Below are 20,153 nucleotides of genomic sequence, written 5' to 3'. Positions count from 1 at the left end.
TGCAGGACACAACAATACCACCCTGATGTACCACACACTTTATGAATGTGCTCAGAAAGGCATTGAATAAAGTTTTCCTGTCCCAACATTACTCCATCCTTCACTCTGCTGATCTAAGCATGATTTGCTGTTTCAAAGCCACATACATTAGACTGAGATTCTCCCTTGGCTCCCAGAGTCATGGATGCTGACCCTAATCTTAATGTAGTAAAGATCTGGAAGTCCTTCAATATTGCTAGTTGCATCATTTCTATTTAAGCAGGCAATGGGAGGCCAGGCGTGGTGGCTTGTGCTTGTAATCCCAGCATTTTGGGAGGCTGCGGATTCCTTGACTCCAAGAGTTCAAGGCCAGCCTGGGGAACATGGCAAAACCTCATCTCTACAAAACGTTAGCTGAACGTGGTGGTGCGCACCTGTAGTCCCAGCTACTCAGGAGGTGGAGGCAAAAGGATCACCTGTGCCTGGGGAAGTTGAGGCTGCAGTGAGCCATGATCACGCTATTACACTCCAGCCTAGGTGATACAGCAAGACCCTGTCTCAATAAATAAATAAATAAATAAATAAACAAACAAACAGGTAATGGAAGTAATGAAGCCTGACAGTCAATGCATGTGGAAAGAATGTGTTCAGGATTTTAAGGGTTTCTTTCTTTCTTTTTTTTTTTTTTTTTTGTTTTGTTTTTTGAGACAGAGTCTTGCTCTGTCACCCAGACTGGAGTGCAGTGGTATGATCTCAGCTCACTGCAACCTCCGCCTCCCAGGTTCAAGCAATTCTGCCTCAGCTTCCCAAGCAGCTGGGATTACAGGTGTGTGCCACCTTGCCTGGCTAATTTTTGTACTATTAGTAGAGACAGGGTTTCACCATGTCGGCCAGGCTGGTCTTGAACTCCTGACCTCAACTGATCCACCCATCTCTCGGCCTCCCAAAGTGCTGGGATTACAGGTGTGAGCCACCGCGCCCAGCCAAGGGTTTCTATTGACAAAGAAGTGAAACTCATTGTGCAAGTTGCCTAGCAAGTGGATCATGACGGCTTTGTTTATACATCATTGAGGAAGAAAGTAAATAACTTCTTGGCCTGGCCAGGTATGGTGGCTCATGCCAGTAATCCCAGCACTCTGAGGGGCTGAAACCAAGAATCCCCTGATCATAGCTCAAGGTGACAGTGAGCTATTTCGCCACGGTACTCCAGCCTGTGTGACAGAGTAAGACCCAGTATCTAAAAAATAAGGAAATAATCATAAAAATAAAGACGTTTTTGAGAGCCACAGAGAAACACTAATAAAAAATCTTGAGGCACTGATAAAATCACCCTAAGAAGAAAAAGGAAAAGACCAATCTAAAGCTTCATAAATTTACTGAAGTTTTTCATGCTGCAAAATCTGAATTTTTTCTTTTTTCTTTTTTGCATTACTGCTGATATATTACAAGTCCTCAACAGGACTTTATTTATTTATGCATTTATTTTGGAGATGGAGTCTTGCTCTGTTGCCCAGGCTGGACTGCAGTGGCACAATCTTGGCTCACTGCAACCTCTGCCTCCCAGGGTCAAGCAATTCTCCTGCCTCAGCCTCCCTTGTAGCCAGGACTACAGGCACATGCTGCCATGCCTGGCTAATTTTTTGTACCTTTAAAATAGAGATAGGGTTTCACCGTGATGCCCAGGCTGGTTTCGAACTCCTGAGCTCAGGCAATCCACCCATCTTCACCTCCCAAAGTGCTAGAATTACAGGCGTCAGCCACCGCACCCGGCTATTTTTTTTTCTTTTCTTTTTTTCTTTTCTTTTTTTTAACTTTAGACTTTAGATTTATTTAGGGCTGTTTGCATATGTTTATAGAATATTGAGTTTACTCTGAAAGATGACAAGACAGCTTCCCCTCAGTGAGACCCCAGCCTAAATGTATTTGCTTTATTTATATAGCAAGAGGATAACATTAAACGTGGAAGCTTTCAATTTGTGGCACTGAATGATGATCTACACAGGGCATCCTTCAAAGGCTACAATTAAGGATCCACCGGCCAGATATGGTGGCTCACACCTGTAATCCCAGCACTTTGGGAGGCCAAGGAGGGCAAATCACAAGGTCAGGCGTTCGAGACCAGCCTGATCAACAAGGTGAAACCCTGTCTCTACTAAGAATACAAAAATTAGCCAGGCATGGTGGCACACGCCTATAATCCCAGCTACTCGGGAGGCTGAGGCAGGAGAATCGCTTGAACCCAGGAGGCAGAGGTTGCCGTGAGCCGAGATCCTGTCATTGCACTCCAGCCTGGGCAACAGATCAAGGCTCCGTCAAAAAAAGAAAAAGGATCCACCAACTTTTCAGCAATACAAGCCCGACTGAGATCTTCTGGTCCATTTGCTTGACATTCATGTTTTATGCCTTGAAATTTCTTTTTAATTGCATCCTTGGAGCTTGCATAGATCATTTTACTTTTCAGAGGTGCTAGTTCTGGTGCCCACAAAAAAACATCAATTCTTCTGGATTATTTTGTTTCAAAGCTTGCATCGTACAAAGCATAGGGACAATCTTTTTCAGGAAGCATTCCAACAAAATGCTTGAAAGGCTCAGTTATGGTTACACCAACATCTCCAACCAAGATCTCTTTGCCTTCTACAATGATGTATTTTTTGTCTGCACTGGGACAAAAAAATGACAGTCTTCTTTCTTTTCTTGATTTCTTCTAGTGTTGAGCATTTACAAAGTCTCATGTCATAAAAAATGCGACATACTTGATCAGCAACTTGCACTCCTGAGGTGTGTTGTTCAGAGTTCTGCTCTTCTGAGCTTCCAGTCTTTACATTCAATTTCTTACCTCACATCTCCAGTTGTATGTCTCAAAGGCATCTGATGCACAACAGTTCATCTTCCTGACCACAGGTCATGGTCTCAGGGACGCAGGGGAGGGAGCAAGTCTGGGGAGCGTCCTTCTCATGGCTGAGGAACCGAGAGACCCAGCGTGGAGCTGACACAGCAGCTTGAGCCTCCTCCTATTTTTATTTATTTATGTATGTATTTATTTATTTATTTATTTATTTATTTATTTATTTATTGAGATGGAGTCTTGTTGCTCAGGCTGGAGTGCAGTGGCGCAATCTCGGCTCATTGCAAGCTCTGCCTCCCGGGTTCATGCCATTCTCCTGCCTCAGCCTCCCAAGCAGCTGGGACTACAGGTGCGTGCCACCACACACGGCTAATTTTTTTTTTTTTTTTTTTTGTAGTTTTTTTGTAGTTTTAGTAGAGACGGGGTTTCACTGTGTTAGCCAGGATGGTCTCGATCTCCTGACCTCGTGATCCGCCCGCCTCGGCCTCACAAAGTGCTGGGATTACAGGCGTGAGCCACCGCACCCGGCCCTCCTATTTTTTTTTTTTTTAAACATCCTGTTCTACAGCTTCCTTGGCTCTTTGTGCCTGTATGTGGAAGAGCTGGGCATTTGCATGGGCCATACAGAGACTAACAAGGCCTTGAAGTTTTCCTCCTAGTCAGTGATGACTCTGGCTTTCTCCTTCTTGTAGACATTGCCAATGGACATTTCTGGTCCTGTCAGCTGAGTATCCAGTTTGAGTTCTGCAGCAGAATTGTCTCCCTTCTTGGGGGCCACGGGCTTCCTGGGGAAGATGATGAGTGAGGAGCAGTACTCCTTCAGCTTCTGCACATTGGCCAGCAGGGCCTCGGTGGACTTGTTCCTCCTTCTTGTGTCCTCAGAGATGCCAGTGGTCTGGGCCACCTTCTTGTGAATGCCAGCCACCCTTAACTCCTCCAAGCTGAGGCCCCTGCCAGCTTGTGCTTTGTAGTGATGCCTCAGCGTGGGGCACCTTACCATGGGCGGATGGGCCCACATGAGCGGGCCATGCAGCCTGCTTTTGCTGGCCGCCTTGCTTCTGCACATCTGCCCCGTGGGCTAGCTGCGCCACTGCCAGTCGTTGTGAAAGTTGGGCTTCAGAATCATGCCATTCTGGCTGGGTGCCCTGCTTGCCTATGGCCCACGGGTAGCAAAAGAGAGGAGGGGAGCAAGTGAGGGACCACCCACAGCCATGTGCACTCACGTGGCCACTGCCACCGCCCCAGTCCTCCAGCCTGGTCGCGCCCACAGAGCCTGGTCTGGCCAGAGGCCTTCTTCGATAATGAAGATGCCCCAGCTTGGGCAGAGGTCCCTCCATGGCTCCGTTGGTGACAGTGCTAGGCCTATGGAGGTGGACAGAGCCTGATAGCCCCAGACAGTGCTGGAACTCTGAATGATTTAATTTCTGAATAAAATGTTCCTATGGAAAGAAATCAGAAAATTACATGTGATTAAATCCATATGTTGTAATCCCTTACTACCCAGCAATTCTGCACATAGGTTTGCACCCAAGAAAAATGCATGCCTAGGTCCACCAAAGAATTGTGAAAAAAGTTCTCTGAAAAGGAATTTTGTTATATTAGTTTATTTGTTTTAAAAGACAGGATCTTACTCTGTTACCCAGTCTGGAGTGCAGTAGCACATTTGCAGCCTCTGCAGCCTTGAACTTCTGGGCTCAAGCAATCCTCCCACCTCGGCATCCTGAGTAGCTAGGACTACAGATGTGCACCATCACACCCAACTAATTAAAAATATTTTTTATTGGCCGGGCCAGGCGGCTCACGCCTGTAATCCCAGCACTTTGGGAGGCCAAGGCAGGCGAATCACCTGAGGTCGGAAGTTCGAGACCAGTCTGACCAACGTGGAGAAACCCTGTCTGTACTAAAAATACAAAATTAGCTGGGCATGGTGGCATATGCTTGTAATCCCAGCTACTTGGGAGGCTGAGGCAAGAGAATTGCTTGAACCAGGGAGGCAGAGGTTGCAGCAAGCCGAGATCGCACCATTGCACTCCAGCCTGGGCAACAGAAAAAAAAAAAATTATTTGCTAAGGAGTTCTCAATGTACTACCTAGGCTAGTCTCCAACTCCTGGCCTCAAGTGATCCTCCCATCTCAGCCTCCCAAAGTACTGGGATCACAGGCTGTAAAGGAATTCGGAGGAAAGAGATTTTATTCCAGTGAACAGTGGACAGTGAACAGTGAACCAGCAGCGTTCCCCAATTTGCATTTTTTTCCCCCCAAAATACAGCTGTTCTTTGTTTTTCTTCTGCAGGCCTCAGGGTTTTTTGTTAACAGACTTGTACAGTAATGTACATGGCAACTTTATAATAGTGGAAAACTGGAAACAATTTAAATATTCATTAACAGGCCCAGTGCAGTGGCTCACACCTGTAATCCCAGCACTTTGGGAGGCTGAAGTGGGTGGATCACTTGAGGTCAGGAGTTCGAGACCAGCCTGGCCAACATGGTGAAAACGCCATCTCTACTAAAAATACAAAAATCCAGGCGTGGTAGTACACGCTTGAAGTCCCAGCTACTTAGGAGGTTGAAGCACAAGAATCGCTTGAACCTGGGAGGTGGAGGTTACAGTGAGCCGAGATCGCCCCACTGCACTCCAGTCTGGGTGACAGAGCAAGACTGTCAAAAAAAAAAAAATCCATCAACAGTAGAATAGATAAATTATGGTATATTTAGATGACAGAATACTATATGACAATGAAAATTATGAGCTATTTCATGCAAGAACATGGATGACTTACAGATACGATGTTGGAAAGACACAAAAGAGTACATACTGTATATTTTCTTTTTCTTTCTTTCTTTTTTCCTTTTTTTTAGAGACAAGGTCTCCGTCTGTAACTCAGGCTGGAGTGCAGTGGAACTCCTGAGCTCAAGCAGTCTTCACATCTCAGCCTTCCAAATAGCTGTGACTAGAGGCAAGTGCCACTGCATTTGACATTATGATTTCATTTATATGAAATTGAAGAACAGACAACACTAATCTATACTGATAGGGGTCTAATAGGAGCTACCCTTGGGGATGTATCATCAGGGAAAGAGCAAGACAGATGCTGAGTTCTTTTTTTGTGTTTTTGTTTTTGTTTTTTTAAGACAGCATCCAGCTCTGTCACTCAGCCTGGAGTGCAGTGACATGGTCAGGACTCACTGCAGCCTCAAGCACTTCTCCGACCTCAGCCCCTCAAAGTAACTGGGACTAGAGGCGTGCACCACCACACCCAGCTGACTTTTTTGAATTTTTAGTAGAGACGAAGTCTCCCTATGATGCCTAGGCTCATCTCGGAACTCCTGAGCTCAAGTGATCCTCTGCCTTAGCCTCCGAAAGTACTGGAATTACAGGTGTGAGCCACCGCTCCCAACCAGCTGGATTCTTTATCTTGATCTTTTTGGTGGTTGTCACCCAAGTGTATATGTATGGAAAAGTTCACTGGGCAATTTAAGATTAGTGTAATTTATATATGTTACATCTCAATAAAAAAGTAAAAATGGCAGTAGGGGGGCACATTTTATTTTATTTTATTTTATTATTTTTATTTTTTGAGACGGAGTCGCTCTGTCGCCCGGGCTGGAGTGCAGTGGCGGCATCTCAGCTCACTACAAGCTCCGCCTCCCAGGTTTACGCCATTCTCCTGCCTCAGCCTCCTGTGTAGCTGGGACTACAGGCGCCCGCCACCTCGCCCAGCTAGTTTTTTGTTTGTTTGTTTTTTTTTTTTTTTTTGAGACGGAGTCTCGCTCTGTCGCCCAGGCTGGAGTGCAGTGGCCGGATCTCAGCTCACTGCAAGCTCTGCCTCCCGGGTTTACACCATTCTCCTGCCTCAGCCTCCTGAGTAGCTGGGACTACAGGCGCCCGCCACCTCGCCCGGCTAGTTTTTTGTATTTTTTAGTAGAGACGGGGTTTCACCGTGTTAGCCAGGATGGTCTCGATCTCCTGACCTCGTGATCCGCCCGTCTCGGCCTCCCAAAGTGCTGGGATTACAGGCTTGAGCCACCGCGCCCGGCCAGTCATTTGTTTTTTGAGACAGGGTCTCGCTCTGTCACCCAGCCTGGAGTGCAGTGGCATGATCTTGGCTCACCGTAACCTCCACTTCCTGGACTCAAGGGATTCTCGTGCCTCAGCCTCTTGACTAGCTGGGATGGCAGGCGCCAGCCACCAAAGCCTGGCTAATTTTTTGTATTTTCTGTAGAGGTGGGGTTTTATCATGCTGCCCAGGCTGGTCTTCAACCTCTGATCTCAAATCAGTCGGCCTACCTTGGCCTCCCAAAGTGCTGGGATTACAGGTGTGAGCCACCGTGCCTGGTCTTACAGTCATGATGTTATTACTGATGTCACATACTGGCAAGCATATCCAGGTGGATGACAAGTTTCAGGTCCATGTCTTTATTTTAGTATGCTTTCTTCTTCTTTTTATTATTATTTTATTTTCATAGGTTATTGGGGAACAGGTGGTGTTTGCTTACATGAGTAAGTTATTTAGTGGTGATTTGTGAGATTTGGGTACACCCATCACCCAAGCAGTATACACTGACCCCTATTTATAGTCTTTTATACCTCCACCTCTTCCCACCCTTTCCCCCTGAGTCCCCAAAATCCATTGTGTCATTCTTATGCCTCTGCATTCTCATGGCTTAGCTCCCACTTATGAGAACATATGATGTTTGGTTTTCCATTCCTGAGTTACTTCTTCGTATGCTTCCTTCTTCCTCTTCAAAACATTATAAAATATTATTTTGTACATTATTATATATGTATACTGCCACATAGTGATTTTTACACAAACAAATATATGCTGTACCTAATAGATGCAGTAACTAAGGGATTTTCTTTTTCTTTTTCTTTTTTTTTTTTTTTTTTGAGATGGAGTTTCGCTCTTGTTTGTCCAGGCTGGAGTGCACTGGTACAATCTCAGCTCACTGCAACCTCCGCCTCCCAGGTTCAAGTGATTCTCCTCCTCAGCCTCCCGAGTAGCTGGGATTACAGGCGTGTGCCACCACACCCGGCTAATTTTTGTATTTTTAGTAGAGACGAGGTTTCTGTCTGGTCTCAGTCTGGTCTCAAACTCCCGACCTCAGGTGATCCGCCTGCCTCGGCCTTTCTTTTTTCTTTTTTTCCCTAGTTCTCATGGTCCTCAATTTTTTCGTTTCGTTTCGTTTCGTTTCATTTCATTTCATTTCGACAGAGTCTTGCTCTGTCGCCAGGCTGGAGTGTAGTGGCAGGATCTCGGCTCACTGCAACCTCCTACTCGGGGGTTCTCCTGCCTCAGTCTCCTGAGTAGCTGGGATTACAGGCACACACCACCACGCCCAGCTAATTTTTGTATTTTTTTTTTTTTGAGGCGGAGTCTCGCTCTGTCGCCTGGACTGGAGTGCAGTGGCCGGATCTCAGCTCACTGCAAGCTCCGCCTCCCAGGTTTACACCATTCTCCTGCCTCAGCCTCCCGAGTAGCTGGGACTACAGGCACCCGCCACCTCGCCCGGCTAGTTTTTTTTGTATTTTTAGTAGAGACGGAGTTTCACTGTGTTAGCCAGGATGGTCTCGATCTCCTGACCTCGTGATCCGCCCGTCTCGGCCTCCCAAAGTGCTGGGATTACAGGCTTGAGCCACTGCGCCCAGCAATTTTTGTATTTTTAGTAGAGACGGGGTTTCACCATGTTGGCCAGGATGGTCTCAATCTCCTGACCTCGTGATCTGCCCGCCTTGGCCTCCCAAAGTGCTGAGATTACAGGCATGAGCCACCACGCCCGGCCTATTTTATTTTATTTTTGTTTTGTTTTTTGAGATGGAGTATCAATATCACTCTGTCGCCCAGGTTGGAATGCAGTGGTGCCATCTTGGCTCACTACAACTTCTGCCTCCTGGGTTCAAACAGTTCTTCTGCTGAGGGATTACAGGTGCAAGCCATCATGCCTGGCTAATTTTTTTCATATATTTAGTAGAGACAAGATTTCACCATGTTGGCCAGGCTGGTCTTGAACTACTGACTTCGGCCTCCCAAAGTGCTGGGATTACAGGCATGAGCCACCGCGTCCAGCCTATTTCATTATTATTATTGTTATTTGGTAGAGATGGGGTCTCACTGTGTTGTCCAGGCTAGTCTCAAACTCCTGGGCTCAAGCTCCTGCTTCAGCCTCTGAAAGTGGTGGGATTGCAGGAATGAGCCACTGTACCCAGCCTACTAAGGTATTTTCAAGGGTAACTCTAACTATGTGACATAATTGTAATTTACTTCTCCTCATTTTCTATTCCTTTAAAATGTAAAGCTTGTGACAGTCCAGCCCCTTCAGTCTGGAGTCCCATCTCCCAGTCCCCACATGTGCTGTCTCTCACCAAGGTTGCCAGTGACCTCTGACCAAAACAATCTTGTAAGTAATCAAAACTGAATTTTCTACCTGGTTCTGTTCTCCTTGACCCTTCTCTTGCTCTGCACTCTCTTTCTTTGTCCCCTCACCCATATTTCGCTCACTCATTCTCATAGTTCAACTCCTGACTAAAGGCTGACACACCTCCCAAATCCCTGTCTCCAGCCCAGGCCTCTCATTCTGCCTCCAGACCCGTCATTTTCTTGTGTGTTCTGGATGGTTTCATTTGCTTGTGGCTCAGACATCTCAAAACCATATCCTAAACTGAACTCACCATCTCCGTCTCTCACCCTCCTGCCCTGCCCTCAGTTACTCCTCTTTCTGTCATCTCCATCTGGATTGGTGGCAACACCTTCCAATCAATTTTTCCAGGCTAGAAACTTCCCTTTCTTTCTCTCTCTCTCTTTTTTTTGAGGTGGAGTCTCGCTCTGTTGCCCCAGTTGAAGTGCAGTAGCGCCATCTCGGCTCACTGCAGCCTCCACCTCCCTGGTTCAAACAATTCTCCTGCTTCACCCTCTGAAGTAGCTGGGATTACAGGTGCCCACCACCACACACAGCTAATTTTTGTATTTTTAGTAGAGACAAGGTTTCACCATGTTGGCCAGGCTGGTCTTGAACTCCCAACCTCAGGTGATCCGCCTGCCTTGGCCTTCCAAAGTGCTGGGATTACAGGCGTGAGCCATTGTGTCCAGTCTCAACTTCACATCTAATCAGTCACCAAATCGTGCCATTTTATCAGTGTTTCTTGAATTATTTTCATCCTTATTTCTACTGTCCTATTTCAGGCTCTTGACACTTGTCACCTGGTCTGCTGGAAATGGTGTCTTTGCTTCCAGTCCTTTTTTTTTTTTTTTTTTTTTTTTAATTTTTTAGATAGAGTTTCACTCTTGTTGCCCAGGCTGGAGTGCAATGGCGCGATCTCAGCTCACCGCAACCTACGCCTCCCAGGTTCAAGCAATTCTCCTGCCTCAGCCCCTGAGTAGCTGGGATTATAGGCATGTTCCACCACGCCTGGCTAATTTTGTATTTTTAGTAGAGATGGGGTTTCTCCATGTTGGCCAGGCTGGTCTTGAACTTCCAACCTCAGGTGATTCGCCCGTCTTGGCCTCCCAAAGTGCTGGGATTACAGGCTTGAGCCACCACGCCCAGCCAGCTTCCAGTCCTGTTTCCTTTGAAGCCTCCTCTGCATTGCTGCCAGGGTGGTTTTTCTAAAATGCAGATCTGGCCAGGCACAGTGGCCCACGCCTGTAATCCCAGTACTTTGGGACGCTGAGGCAGGAGGATCACTTGACCCAGGAGTTCGAGACCAGCCTGGGCAACAGAATGAGACTCTGTCTCTATTTTAAAAATTAAAAAATAATGATTTATAATTTTTTTTGTTTTAGACGGAGTCTTGCTCTGTCACTCAGGCTGGAGCACAGTGGCGCGATCTCGGTTCACTGCAAGCTCCGCCCCCCCGGGTTCACGCCATTCTCCTGCCTCAGCCTCCGGAGTAGCTGGGACTACAGGCACCCGCCACCATGCCTGGCTAATTTTTTGTATTTTTAGTAGAGACGGGGTTTCACCGTGTTAGCCAGGATGGTCTCGATCTCCTGACCTCGTGATCCACCCACCTCGGCCTCCCAAAGTGCTGGGATTACAGGCTTAAGCCACTGCACCCGGCCAATAATTTATAAATTTAAAAAATAAAAATAAATTAGCTTGGCATGGTGGTATTTATGCACCTGTAGTCCCAGCTACGCAGGAGGCTGAAGTGGGAGGATCACCGGAGCTCAGGAGGTTGTGGCTACCATGAGTTGTGATCATACTACTCCACCCCAGCCTGGGTGACAAAGTGAGACCTTGGCTCAAAATATATAAATAAATCAAATGCCTATCTGACCATGTTCCTCTCCTGGTTCTACCCTACAGTGGCTCCCCATCACTGGACTGTCCTATGAGAAAACATTTACATTCCTTAACTCAGCCTAGAAGGCCTCTGTGACTTGCTGTCTACTTCTCTGGCCTTCTCTTGCTTCCTTCCTGGCTGTAGCAACCTTGAAGATACCGTACTTCCCCAAACCCACCTGCTGATTCTTGCTTTTTTTCATGCGGACTCCTCTGTCTGGAATGTTTTCTACATGCAGCAACCCTAACCCAACCTCCATACTGCAGAGAAGTGGCTGGTCTCAGGCCAATTCCTAGTCATCCTTTTAGATTCAGTCCAGGCCGGGCGCGGTGGCTCATGCCTATAATCCCAGCACTTTGGGAGGCCAAGGCGGGCAGATCACGAGGTCAGGAGTTCGAGACCAGCCTGGCCAACATAGTGAAACCCCATCTCTACTAAAAATACAAAAATTAGCCAGGTGTGGTGGTGGGCACATGTAATCCCAGCTACTTGGGAGGCTAAGGTAGGAGAATCACTTGAACCCAGGAGGCGGAGGTGAGCCGAGATCATGCCACTGAACTCCAGCCTGGGCATCAGAGCAAGACTCCATCTCAAAAAAAAAAAAAAAAAAAAAATTCAGCCCATTGTGAAGGTGTGAACCCCTTCTAGGACATGAAAAGATTCAGCCCAGGTGTGATCCTCTTCTAGGACATGCTCCTTTCCTAACTGCTTGAACCCCAGATAGAAGTCCTATTCTTTTTACTTCTATAGTACTTTCTTTATATCTCCATAATTTTATTTACTATTAATACATGATACATTGTTTTATAAAAGTCTTTGTAACCTCCTTAAGGATTCACTGCTTAATCTCCAGTGCTTAGCACAAATCATTAAATGCGAACCAGAAACTGTTCCAAATGTGTTACATCTATAACCTCATTGGATCATCACTACCAACCCCATGCAATAGATACTAATGTGATCTCTGTCTTACAGAGGAAGAAACAGGCACAGGGAGGTTCAGTAATTTGCCCCCAAGATCATACACACAGGGGCCTTCAGGTATTCATGAATGGGGAGCCTGGTTCCACAGTTACCATGTTTGCCATTATATTATATTGCTTCCTTATAGTGTCGACACTCTGTAAGCACATTGACATCTACGCTCGTTGAGTGCATACCATGTACCCAGCTCTGTGCTACATGTTTTTTACCTGGATTATTTCTTTTTTTTTTTTTTTTTTGAGATGGAGTCTCGCTCTGTCGCCCAGGCTGGAGTGCAGTGGCACAATCTCGGCTCACTGCAAGCTCTGCCTCCCGGGTTTACGCCATTCTCCTGCCTCAGCCTCCTGAGTAGCTGGGACTACAGGCGCCCGCCATCTCACCCGGCTAGTTTTTTGTATTTTTTAATAGAGACGGGGTTTCACCGTGTAGGCCAGGATGGTCTCGATCTCCTGACCTCGTGATCCACCCGTCTTGGCCTCCCAAAGTGCTGGGATTACAGGCTTGAGCCACCGCGCCCGGCCTTACCTGGATTATTTCAGCTGCACAACAACCCTGTGAGGTAACTACCATCATTGCTCCCATTTTACATAACAGAAAACTATAGAAATCTGGGGCTGGGCGTAGTGGCTCATGCCTGAAATCCCAGCCACTGGGAGACCCTGTCTCTAAAAAAATTTTTTTTTGGCTGGAAGTGGTGGCTCACCCCTGTAGTCTCAGCACTTTGGGAGGCTGAGGCGGGCAGATCACAAAGTCAGGAGTTGAAGACCAGCCTGGCCAACATGGCAAAACCCTGTCTCTACTAAAAATACAAAAAATAGCCAGGCATAGTGGTGGTAGCCTGTAATCCCAGCTACTCGGGAGGCTGAGGCAGGAGAATGGCTTGAACTTGGGAGACGGAGGTTGCAGTGAGCCGAGATCGTGCTGCTGCCCTCCAGCCTGGGCAATAAGAGCAAGACTCCATCTCAAAAAAATAAAAATAAAAATAATTTTTAAAAAATTAGCTGGGCGTGGGAGCACATGCTTGTAGTCCCAGCTACTTGGGAGGCTGAGGTAGGAGGATCACTTGAGCCCAGGAGGTCAAGGCTGCAGTGGGCTGTGATGGCGCCACTGCACTCCAGCCTGGGTAACAGCAAGACCCTGTCTCAAAAAAAAAAAAAAAAAGGAGAAATCTGGCAACTTCCCCGAGATCACACAGTTAACTAGTGGCATAGCTTCACTCAAACTCCAAGTCTCAGCCAGGACACTCTACCAAATGAGATCAACGGCTCAGTAATGGATTGGCATCCAGTATGAAGACTGGACCAGCAGAGAAAACTATGATGCCTACAGCCCAGAGCCTGAAGCAGATTTCACAGCCTCAGAGGTGGCACAGGCTGACTCAAAACCCGAGGCAGACAGGGACCAACCCAGAAACAGTGACCCAGAATCACAGGGAAATAGAAATGGGAGTCAGCACAATGAAGCCCCTCCTTGACCCCATGCTCGTTATCCTCAGGGTCGCAGGAGTTGCTCAGGCGGTTCAAAGGTCTTGACGGTGAACACCATCCCCAGGGATTCCCGAGGCGGTGATGCCATCAAAGCGTTAATTCTGAGCTGGGCCTGCCCGGGTGCGGACTCTGCCCCAGGGTTAGAGAAGGGTTAATCGCCCCGGGCCTTCGCCGTGGGGGCGGGGCCTCGGGGAGGGTCACAGCCCGGTGCGGAGACCCGAGGTTAACCGCCCGGGGTGGGCTCCAGGGGGCGGGGCATGCTCCCCGCGGCTGCGGCGGGTAGAGAGGTAATTGCCCCTGAAGGGGCGGGGCCATACAGGGGCGCGGCCTCGGGCTGCACAATCCGGGGCGGCGATGAGAGGGTTAACGCCCCGGCGGGGCGGGGCCGCGGGGCGAGCGCGGCCCGAGGGAGGTGCTGGGGGCGGAAGCGATAGGCAGTTTGCGCCCTGCGCGCCTCGGCTTCTTTCCGCCCGGCTCTTCCAGAGGCCCGGCGACTTCCTGGGCTGGGAAGCCAACCGAGGTTCGGGGGCAGCGGCGAGGGCTTGGGGCGAGTAAGGCCGATGGTCCCTGCTGAGGCCCAAAGGGGGCGAACTCGCGAGAGTCTCGGGCGACCTGGGTCAGATGGGGCGAGGGCAGATGAGGGGTCCGGGAGCTTTGGGGCAGCGAGGAAGGAGGAGCGGGCCAGTTGGCAAACTTGGGTGAAAGGATGGGGTGCCTGGGTGACGACCCCCCGCCAGGATTCTGCTCCTCACACCCCTTTTCTCCCAACTCCCTTCCAGGCCAATCTCAAACTGGAGCTCAGCTTTTAGAAGAGAGACGCCCCAGCAAGCCTCTTTCGGGGAGTCCTATAGCTCCTCACCTCCATGGGCGAGACAGCCGTGGCGGGGGGCAGCAGCAGCACCCCCACCCCACAGGCCCTGTACCCTGACGTCTCCTGTCCCGAGGGCTTGGAAGAGCTGCTGTCTGCACCCCCTCCTGACCGGGGGGCCCAACGACGCCACGGTTGGAACCCCACAGACTGTTCAGAGAACAGCGAGGTCAAGGAAGGAGGGTTGTAGTTTGAGCGGCGGCCCCTGGCCCAGAGCACTGATGGTGTCCGGGGCAAGGGGCTATTCAAGAGGCCTGCACGCCTGGGAGATCAGCTGGCCCCTACAGCAGAGGGGCCCGTATGCCGTGGTGGGCGTGGCCACGGCCCGCGCCCCGCTGCAGACTAAGCACCACGCGGTGCTGTGGGGCTGGGACATCGGGCGGGGGAAGCTGTACCATCAAAGCAAGGGGCCCGGAGCGCCCCAGTATCCAGCGGGAACTCAGGGTGAGCAGCTGGAGGTGCCAGAGAGGCTGCTGGTGGTTCTGGACATGGAGGAGGGAACTCTGGGCTACGCTATTGGGAGCACCTACCTGGGGACAGCCTTCTGGGGACTGAAGGGCAGGACCCTCTATCCGGCAGTAAGCGCTGTCTGGGGCCAGTGCCAGGTCCGCATCCGCTACCTGGGCGAAAGGAGAGGTGAAGCCTGGGGCAGATGTGGGGAGAACTTTCTGTCCCTGGTGGCAGCGGTTTGGGATGGAAGCTCTTCTGACAAGAGCAGAGGGGATGGACCTTCATCCAGCCTGCCTCTTACCTCTGTTCAGTGCTGGGAAAGGCTAGGGGTCTTTACAGCTGTTATTTAATCCAACAGCATTAGAGGGGAAACGGGCTGGAGAAAGCAACTTTCTCAAGTTTTCTTGGTCCGTAAATGGTGAACCTTCAGAATGGAGGGAGGCATTCCAGGGATGAGAGAATTCAGGAGATACCAACTCCTGAGCAAGAGGCGCAAAGGGTTGGGTACTGGGTTTGATGTACAGGTCCAAAAGGAGGAGGACAGGCAGAGCCAGGTACCCAGGGTATATATCGGATTCTCTGGGCTCTGACCTGTCTCTGTGCCACATACCCACTTCCTTCCTCAGCCAAACCTCAGAGTGGAGACACTGGGGCCCTGGGCACCAGGGAGGAGAGCAGTGGAGGAGGCAGGGCCTTAGGGTGGGGCAGCAGGGGAGGAGCCTTCCCAGGAACAGACTGGGGCCAGGGCTTGGAGCTGCTCTCTGCAGTTGTGTGAGCTGTAGAGTGGACGGTCATCCTTCCTCACCTCAGCCCCAGCTCCCAAGCCTCTGGAATTAAAGCCTGGCCCAGCTCCACCATGGTCAGAGCCACCTTGGCCTGTCACTTAGAGGGCCTTAGCCAGCGTTTCACCCCAGCTCTGACTAGGGATGTGTGAAATCTTAACTGGGAGGCAGAACTTCAGGGCATCTCAGATTCCCCTTTCAGCCAAGGTGGGCACACTCAAAGCAGGAAAGCAGAAAGGCATCTGGGCAGGACCCTGTAGTTTGAGGACATCTGACTGGTGGCTGCACCCATACTCACATTCCCCTCCTCTCTCCCAGCGGAGCCACACACTCTCCTGCACCTGAGCCGCCTGTGTGCGCTACACCCTGGGGGATACCCGGCTCGGCCAGGTATCTGCCCTGCCCTTGCCCCCTGCCATGAAGCGCTACCTGCTCTGCCAGTGGGGAGGTGGGGAGGCACTGCTAGCCTAGACCAGCTATTGAAAGCTGGTGAGGCTGGGCCCCTACCCCAACCCAAGCTCTGAGGAAATCAACAGCCCCAGAGCCGCTCAGAGGAAGAGGGAGCCGGCATTCAAGGCTATGACAGTTTGCTACACAAAACGTTTTTTTCTGGTAAAAATAGTAAGAGGTACTATTACAGAAACCTGTTCTTGGTTTTGTTTTTTCTTTTTTTGCACAAAGGATCATTTATATAGCTGCCTCAAAAAGGAAGATTATCTGGGCAAGTCCAGTGAAGGCAGGCAGACCACAAGACCTAGTGCCAGGTGTTTATTCCCTCACATGTGGGTGGTTCACGTACACAGCAGACAGGCATGGGCACCATGGGAGAGGGCAGCACTCCTGCCTTCTGAGGGGAGGATCTGGGCCTCATTGTGTAAGAAGGGAGAGGATGGTTTCTCTCCTGCCCTCACTAGGGCCTAGGGAACCCAGGAGCAAATCCCACCCCTTCCACCTCTCAGCCGAGGAGAAGCCACCTTGGTGACATTTAGTTCCAAGCATTATAGTAAGTGGAGAAGGGATTGGGCTGGTCCCAACCATTCCAGGGTGAAGATAGTAAAGGAAGGTACAATTTGGATGAGGCCACAGGAAGGAGCAGGTGACACCATCAGAAGCATGTGCAGGGGAGGGGCAGTTACTGGGCTTCTGGGCTGCTTAGTCCCTGGCTTGGCAGGAAGGGTAGGGAAGATGGATGGGGCTCATTGTTTGGCATTGATGATGTCCACGAATTCGGGCTTGAGGGAAGCACCACCCACAAGGAAGCCATCCACGTCAGGCTGGCTGGCCAGCTCCTTGCAGGTTGCCCCAGTCACAGAGCCTGGGAAGGGAGCAGAACAAGGGCTTGGTTAAGAATGAGATGAGTATACCCCATCCCCACCTCCATGTCCGAGGGCTCAGTCTAGTCCTCAGCCTGCTCCCCCTCAGCCGGGAACCAAAGCCACTCACCTCCATAAATGATACGGGTGCTCTGAGCCACTGCTTCAGAGACGTTGGACTTAAGCCACCCTCGGAGCTTCTCGTGTACTTCCTGGGCCTAGAACAAGAAGCTGGACTAAGTAAGACCTTTTCTGTCTAAGAGGAAAAATCACTGGCACCAGTGGACACTTAGTGTGGTTTCTGACTGAGTCAGAGTACCAGGGCTCCGATCCAAGCCAGGCCCTGGACTGGATGCCCTTGGACAAGTCACTGTCTCCGGGCCCAAGGTCTCCGTCTTTTTGAAATAAGGGGTTGTCCAAGATGGTCTGTGTCTGTCCAAACCTACTGAGGCAGGCTGGGATGAGGGCAGGGCTCCTGGGCTCGGTTACCTGTTGGGGCGTTGCAGTCTTGCCAGTACCAATGGCCCACACAGGCTCATAGGCCAGGACAACCTTGCTCCAGTCCTTCACGTTATCTGCAGTGCACAGATCACAGATGGAGGGAAGGGTGAACAAGAAAGAGCTCTCTAGCCAGGTTCTCCAGGAGTATGAAGAACGGTGGCCTACTGCCCCCTGGTGGACACTGGGGGATTTCCAGGTGGCATCTACCTTGGGGGCTGGAGAAGTGATAGGCCCCAAGCAAGGATTCTCACTCCCCCTCCCCCTTTTCCTTTTCTGGATCAGCATGGGGACCACGACAGGCTCCAGGGCCTGACCCTACCCTCTGAGTCTCTGTGGCCCTGGATATGCTCAAAGGTCCCTTTTTCCAGAGATACCTGCGATGACCTTTGTCTGCTCGAAAACAACCTTCTCAGTGATGCCAGCTTCCCTTTCATCTAGCTTCTCCCCAATACAGGCGATTACTCCGAGTCCCTCAGCCAGAGCATGGGCCACTTTCTGCCCAATCAGCTGTTGAGAAACAGACTTGGTGAGACATCCTTCTTGGAAAAAGACATCCCTTATCTTCTCTCTTGGCTACTAACCTCATCTGACTCCCCAAAGACATGCCTTCTCTCTGAGTGCCCCAGGACCACCCACGTGGCTCCGCAGTCTTTGATCATGCCAGGGCTAAAGGAAGAGATGAAGCCAAGGTTCAGCAGGGAGCCCATCCGGTGGCTTTCCCCTCAAAGCCACAGGGGAAGTGTGAGGGAAGGGTCCCACACACCCCTCTCCACCTCGATCTCACCTGATCTCCCCAGTAAAGGCCCCATTAGTCACTTTGTAGCAGTTCTGTGCAGCCACAGCAATCTTGGGATCTAGCTTCTGCCGGGCGAAGTCGATATAGGCAGTGGGGGGAGCACAAACCACTTCTGAGGGCAAGATGGTACCACAGGGGGATGAGACTAAAGAAAGCCTTCATTCTCCACAATTCCTAACCGGTGCCCTGGAGCCCCCCAGCCCTCACCCTCTTCTTCTTGGTTTTGCTCTCCTCCCTTTTTCACCCCAGCAAGATGACCTCTGTCCACTTTCCAGCCCAGGCTGGGTCTGCACTCAACTCGAAGAGCCTTCCAGATACCCCTGAGAGGCCACGGCCCTCGCCCTGCCCTCTGCTCTTTTAACAGCTGTGGCTCCAATTTCCTCGAGCTATTCTGGGCATAGGCACCTCACAGACTCAGCATTCTCTAGGGGCCAACTCTGCTTCCCTTCTAAAATAGCCCATCCTCACCTCCCCTTTGCAAGGCAAGGATCTGTAGCAAAAGGAGAGGGGCCAACTCCTGGGGTTTGTATTGGGGCCTCTGGGGAATGAACGAGAAGGGGATGCCTCTTTGGATCAGGCCCGTGGCTCTCCGATTTCGGTGGAGGGAGGATGGAGGAGAGCATCCTTTGCCCGTGGGTGGTAGAGAGCTAACTGACTCAGAGGCCTTGCGCTTTGCCGTTTCCAGGTTGGGGAAGGCGGTAGGATGGCTCCTCACTCCCAAATCGCTCAGGCTGTTTGGCACCGACTCGGTCCCTTCAGTGGAAGGCGGGAGTCGCACAGGTTGCCGAAGGGAAGGGGTCAGATCTGGAGGCTCAGGGACCCCGAGCAGCTCGGCGCGGGGACCCGGCCGCCAGCAAGGAGAGGGAGGAGTCTGGGGCTACGTGCTGCGGCGCACGGCGCGGAAGGCCAAGGGGCAGGTAGCGGGAAGCCCACGCGGCCCAGCCTCCTCCCCCACCCCGGGGGCTGCGGCCAGCCTGCCCTGGTCTCCCGCGGAGCCTCGGGTTCCGCTCCTAACCCGTCGCCTGGCGGACACAGCCCCAGTGCGCGCCCCAGGGCCACCTTCCTCCAGAAGACCCAAAACGTCCTCACCTGCCCCACGGTCGAAGGGGCATCATGTGCTCCGCCCTGCCCCCTCGACGCACCGACGGGGCTGCGGCTGCGAGGCCCCTGCCCGGACCCCAGCGGCCCTCGTCCCACAGCCCTGCATCATCAGGTCCGCGCGGACACCGGCCTCGAGGCCTCGGGAGAGGACGCTGCCACTCCCGCCCCCGCCCCGGCCCCTCCTCGGCGAGGGCTTACCGGTGTCGGCCGGCACCTTGGCCGCGTTCAGAGTGCCGATGAGCTCCCCCAGATTCTGCTTCCGCCCGTTCATCTTCCAGTTCCCCCCAACGAAGAACTTCCTGGAGGGCGCCATGGCGATGGAGCCGAGACGCTGAAGGTCAGTGTCTGCGCGCAGCCGCGGCCACTGCCCGCTTATATAGAGCGCCGCGAAGTGGAACTCCGCCTCCTCGCCGTCCTCCGCCATGGCCCGCCCGGTCCCGCGGAGCCCTGCCCACCGCCCGCCCTCCTGCAGCCGCCCCGGCCGCCGCCCCGAGTTGCACTGTTCCGACGTTCCCCCTTCTTGTGGCCAACGTTCTAGGCGCGTCGGGGGCTCGGTCGCCTCCACCTCGATTGCGGGGCTTTCGGGACAAGGCGAGACCTGTGAGGTCCGGCGCTCAGGGGAACCCTCGCTTGGCGACTTGAGTCCCCCACGGGGCCAGAAGTGGTTCAGCGGAGCTAACTGGTGGCAACTTGGCCGTAGCCCAAATCGCCTACTGCGGCAGAGAGGACCCCTCTCCAACTGTGGGACAGACAACCTCCTTCCC

At 51.4% G+C, this 20,153-nt stretch overlaps 2 protein-coding genes and 2 pseudogenes across 3 annotated transcripts; 1 reads left to right on the top strand and 3 right to left on the bottom strand.

Annotated features, from left to right (window-relative positions):
- Positions 1–1,973: 1,973 nt before the first annotated feature.
- On the bottom strand, positions 1,974–2,750 carry LOC111555918 (annotated as a pseudogene).
- Positions 2,751–3,368: 618 nt separating this feature from the next.
- On the bottom strand, positions 3,369–3,980 carry LOC111555917 (annotated as a pseudogene). Its single transcript, XR_002735673.1, has one exon. The product of XR_002735673.1 is annotated as a 60S ribosomal protein L13 pseudogene (transcript).
- A 10,040-nt stretch (positions 3,981–14,020) lies between these two features.
- On the top strand, positions 14,021–15,281 carry SPSB2 (splA/ryanodine receptor domain and SOCS box containing 2). Its single transcript, XM_023232414.1, has 2 exons — positions 14,021–14,194; positions 14,358–15,281. Exons 1-2 carry the CDS (start codon positions 14,139–14,141, stop codon positions 15,244–15,246), a joined length of 945 nt encoding a protein of 314 aa, XP_023088182.1. The 5' UTR covers positions 14,021–14,138; the 3' UTR covers positions 15,247–15,281.
- A 1,035-nt stretch (positions 15,282–16,316) lies between these two features.
- On the bottom strand, positions 16,317–19,843 carry TPI1 (triosephosphate isomerase 1). Its single transcript, XM_023232415.3, has 7 exons — positions 19,588–19,843; positions 18,277–18,400; positions 18,074–18,158; positions 17,867–17,999; positions 17,481–17,566; positions 17,122–17,209; positions 16,317–16,993 (listed from the first exon to the last, which is right to left on the bottom strand). The coding sequence occupies exons 1-7, from the start codon at positions 19,811–19,813 to the stop codon at positions 16,875–16,877; spliced, it is 861 nt and encodes a 286-aa protein (XP_023088183.1). The 5' UTR covers positions 19,814–19,843; the 3' UTR covers positions 16,317–16,874.
- Positions 19,844–20,153: the final 310 nt, after the last annotated feature.

The sequence above is a fragment of the Piliocolobus tephrosceles genome, chromosome 10 (genome assembly GCF_002776525.5).
Source record: "Piliocolobus tephrosceles isolate RC106 chromosome 10, ASM277652v3, whole genome shotgun sequence".
Lineage (NCBI taxonomy): Eukaryota > Metazoa > Chordata > Mammalia > Primates > Cercopithecidae > Piliocolobus > Piliocolobus tephrosceles.
This window is presented reverse-complemented; position numbering and strand designations above follow the sequence as displayed.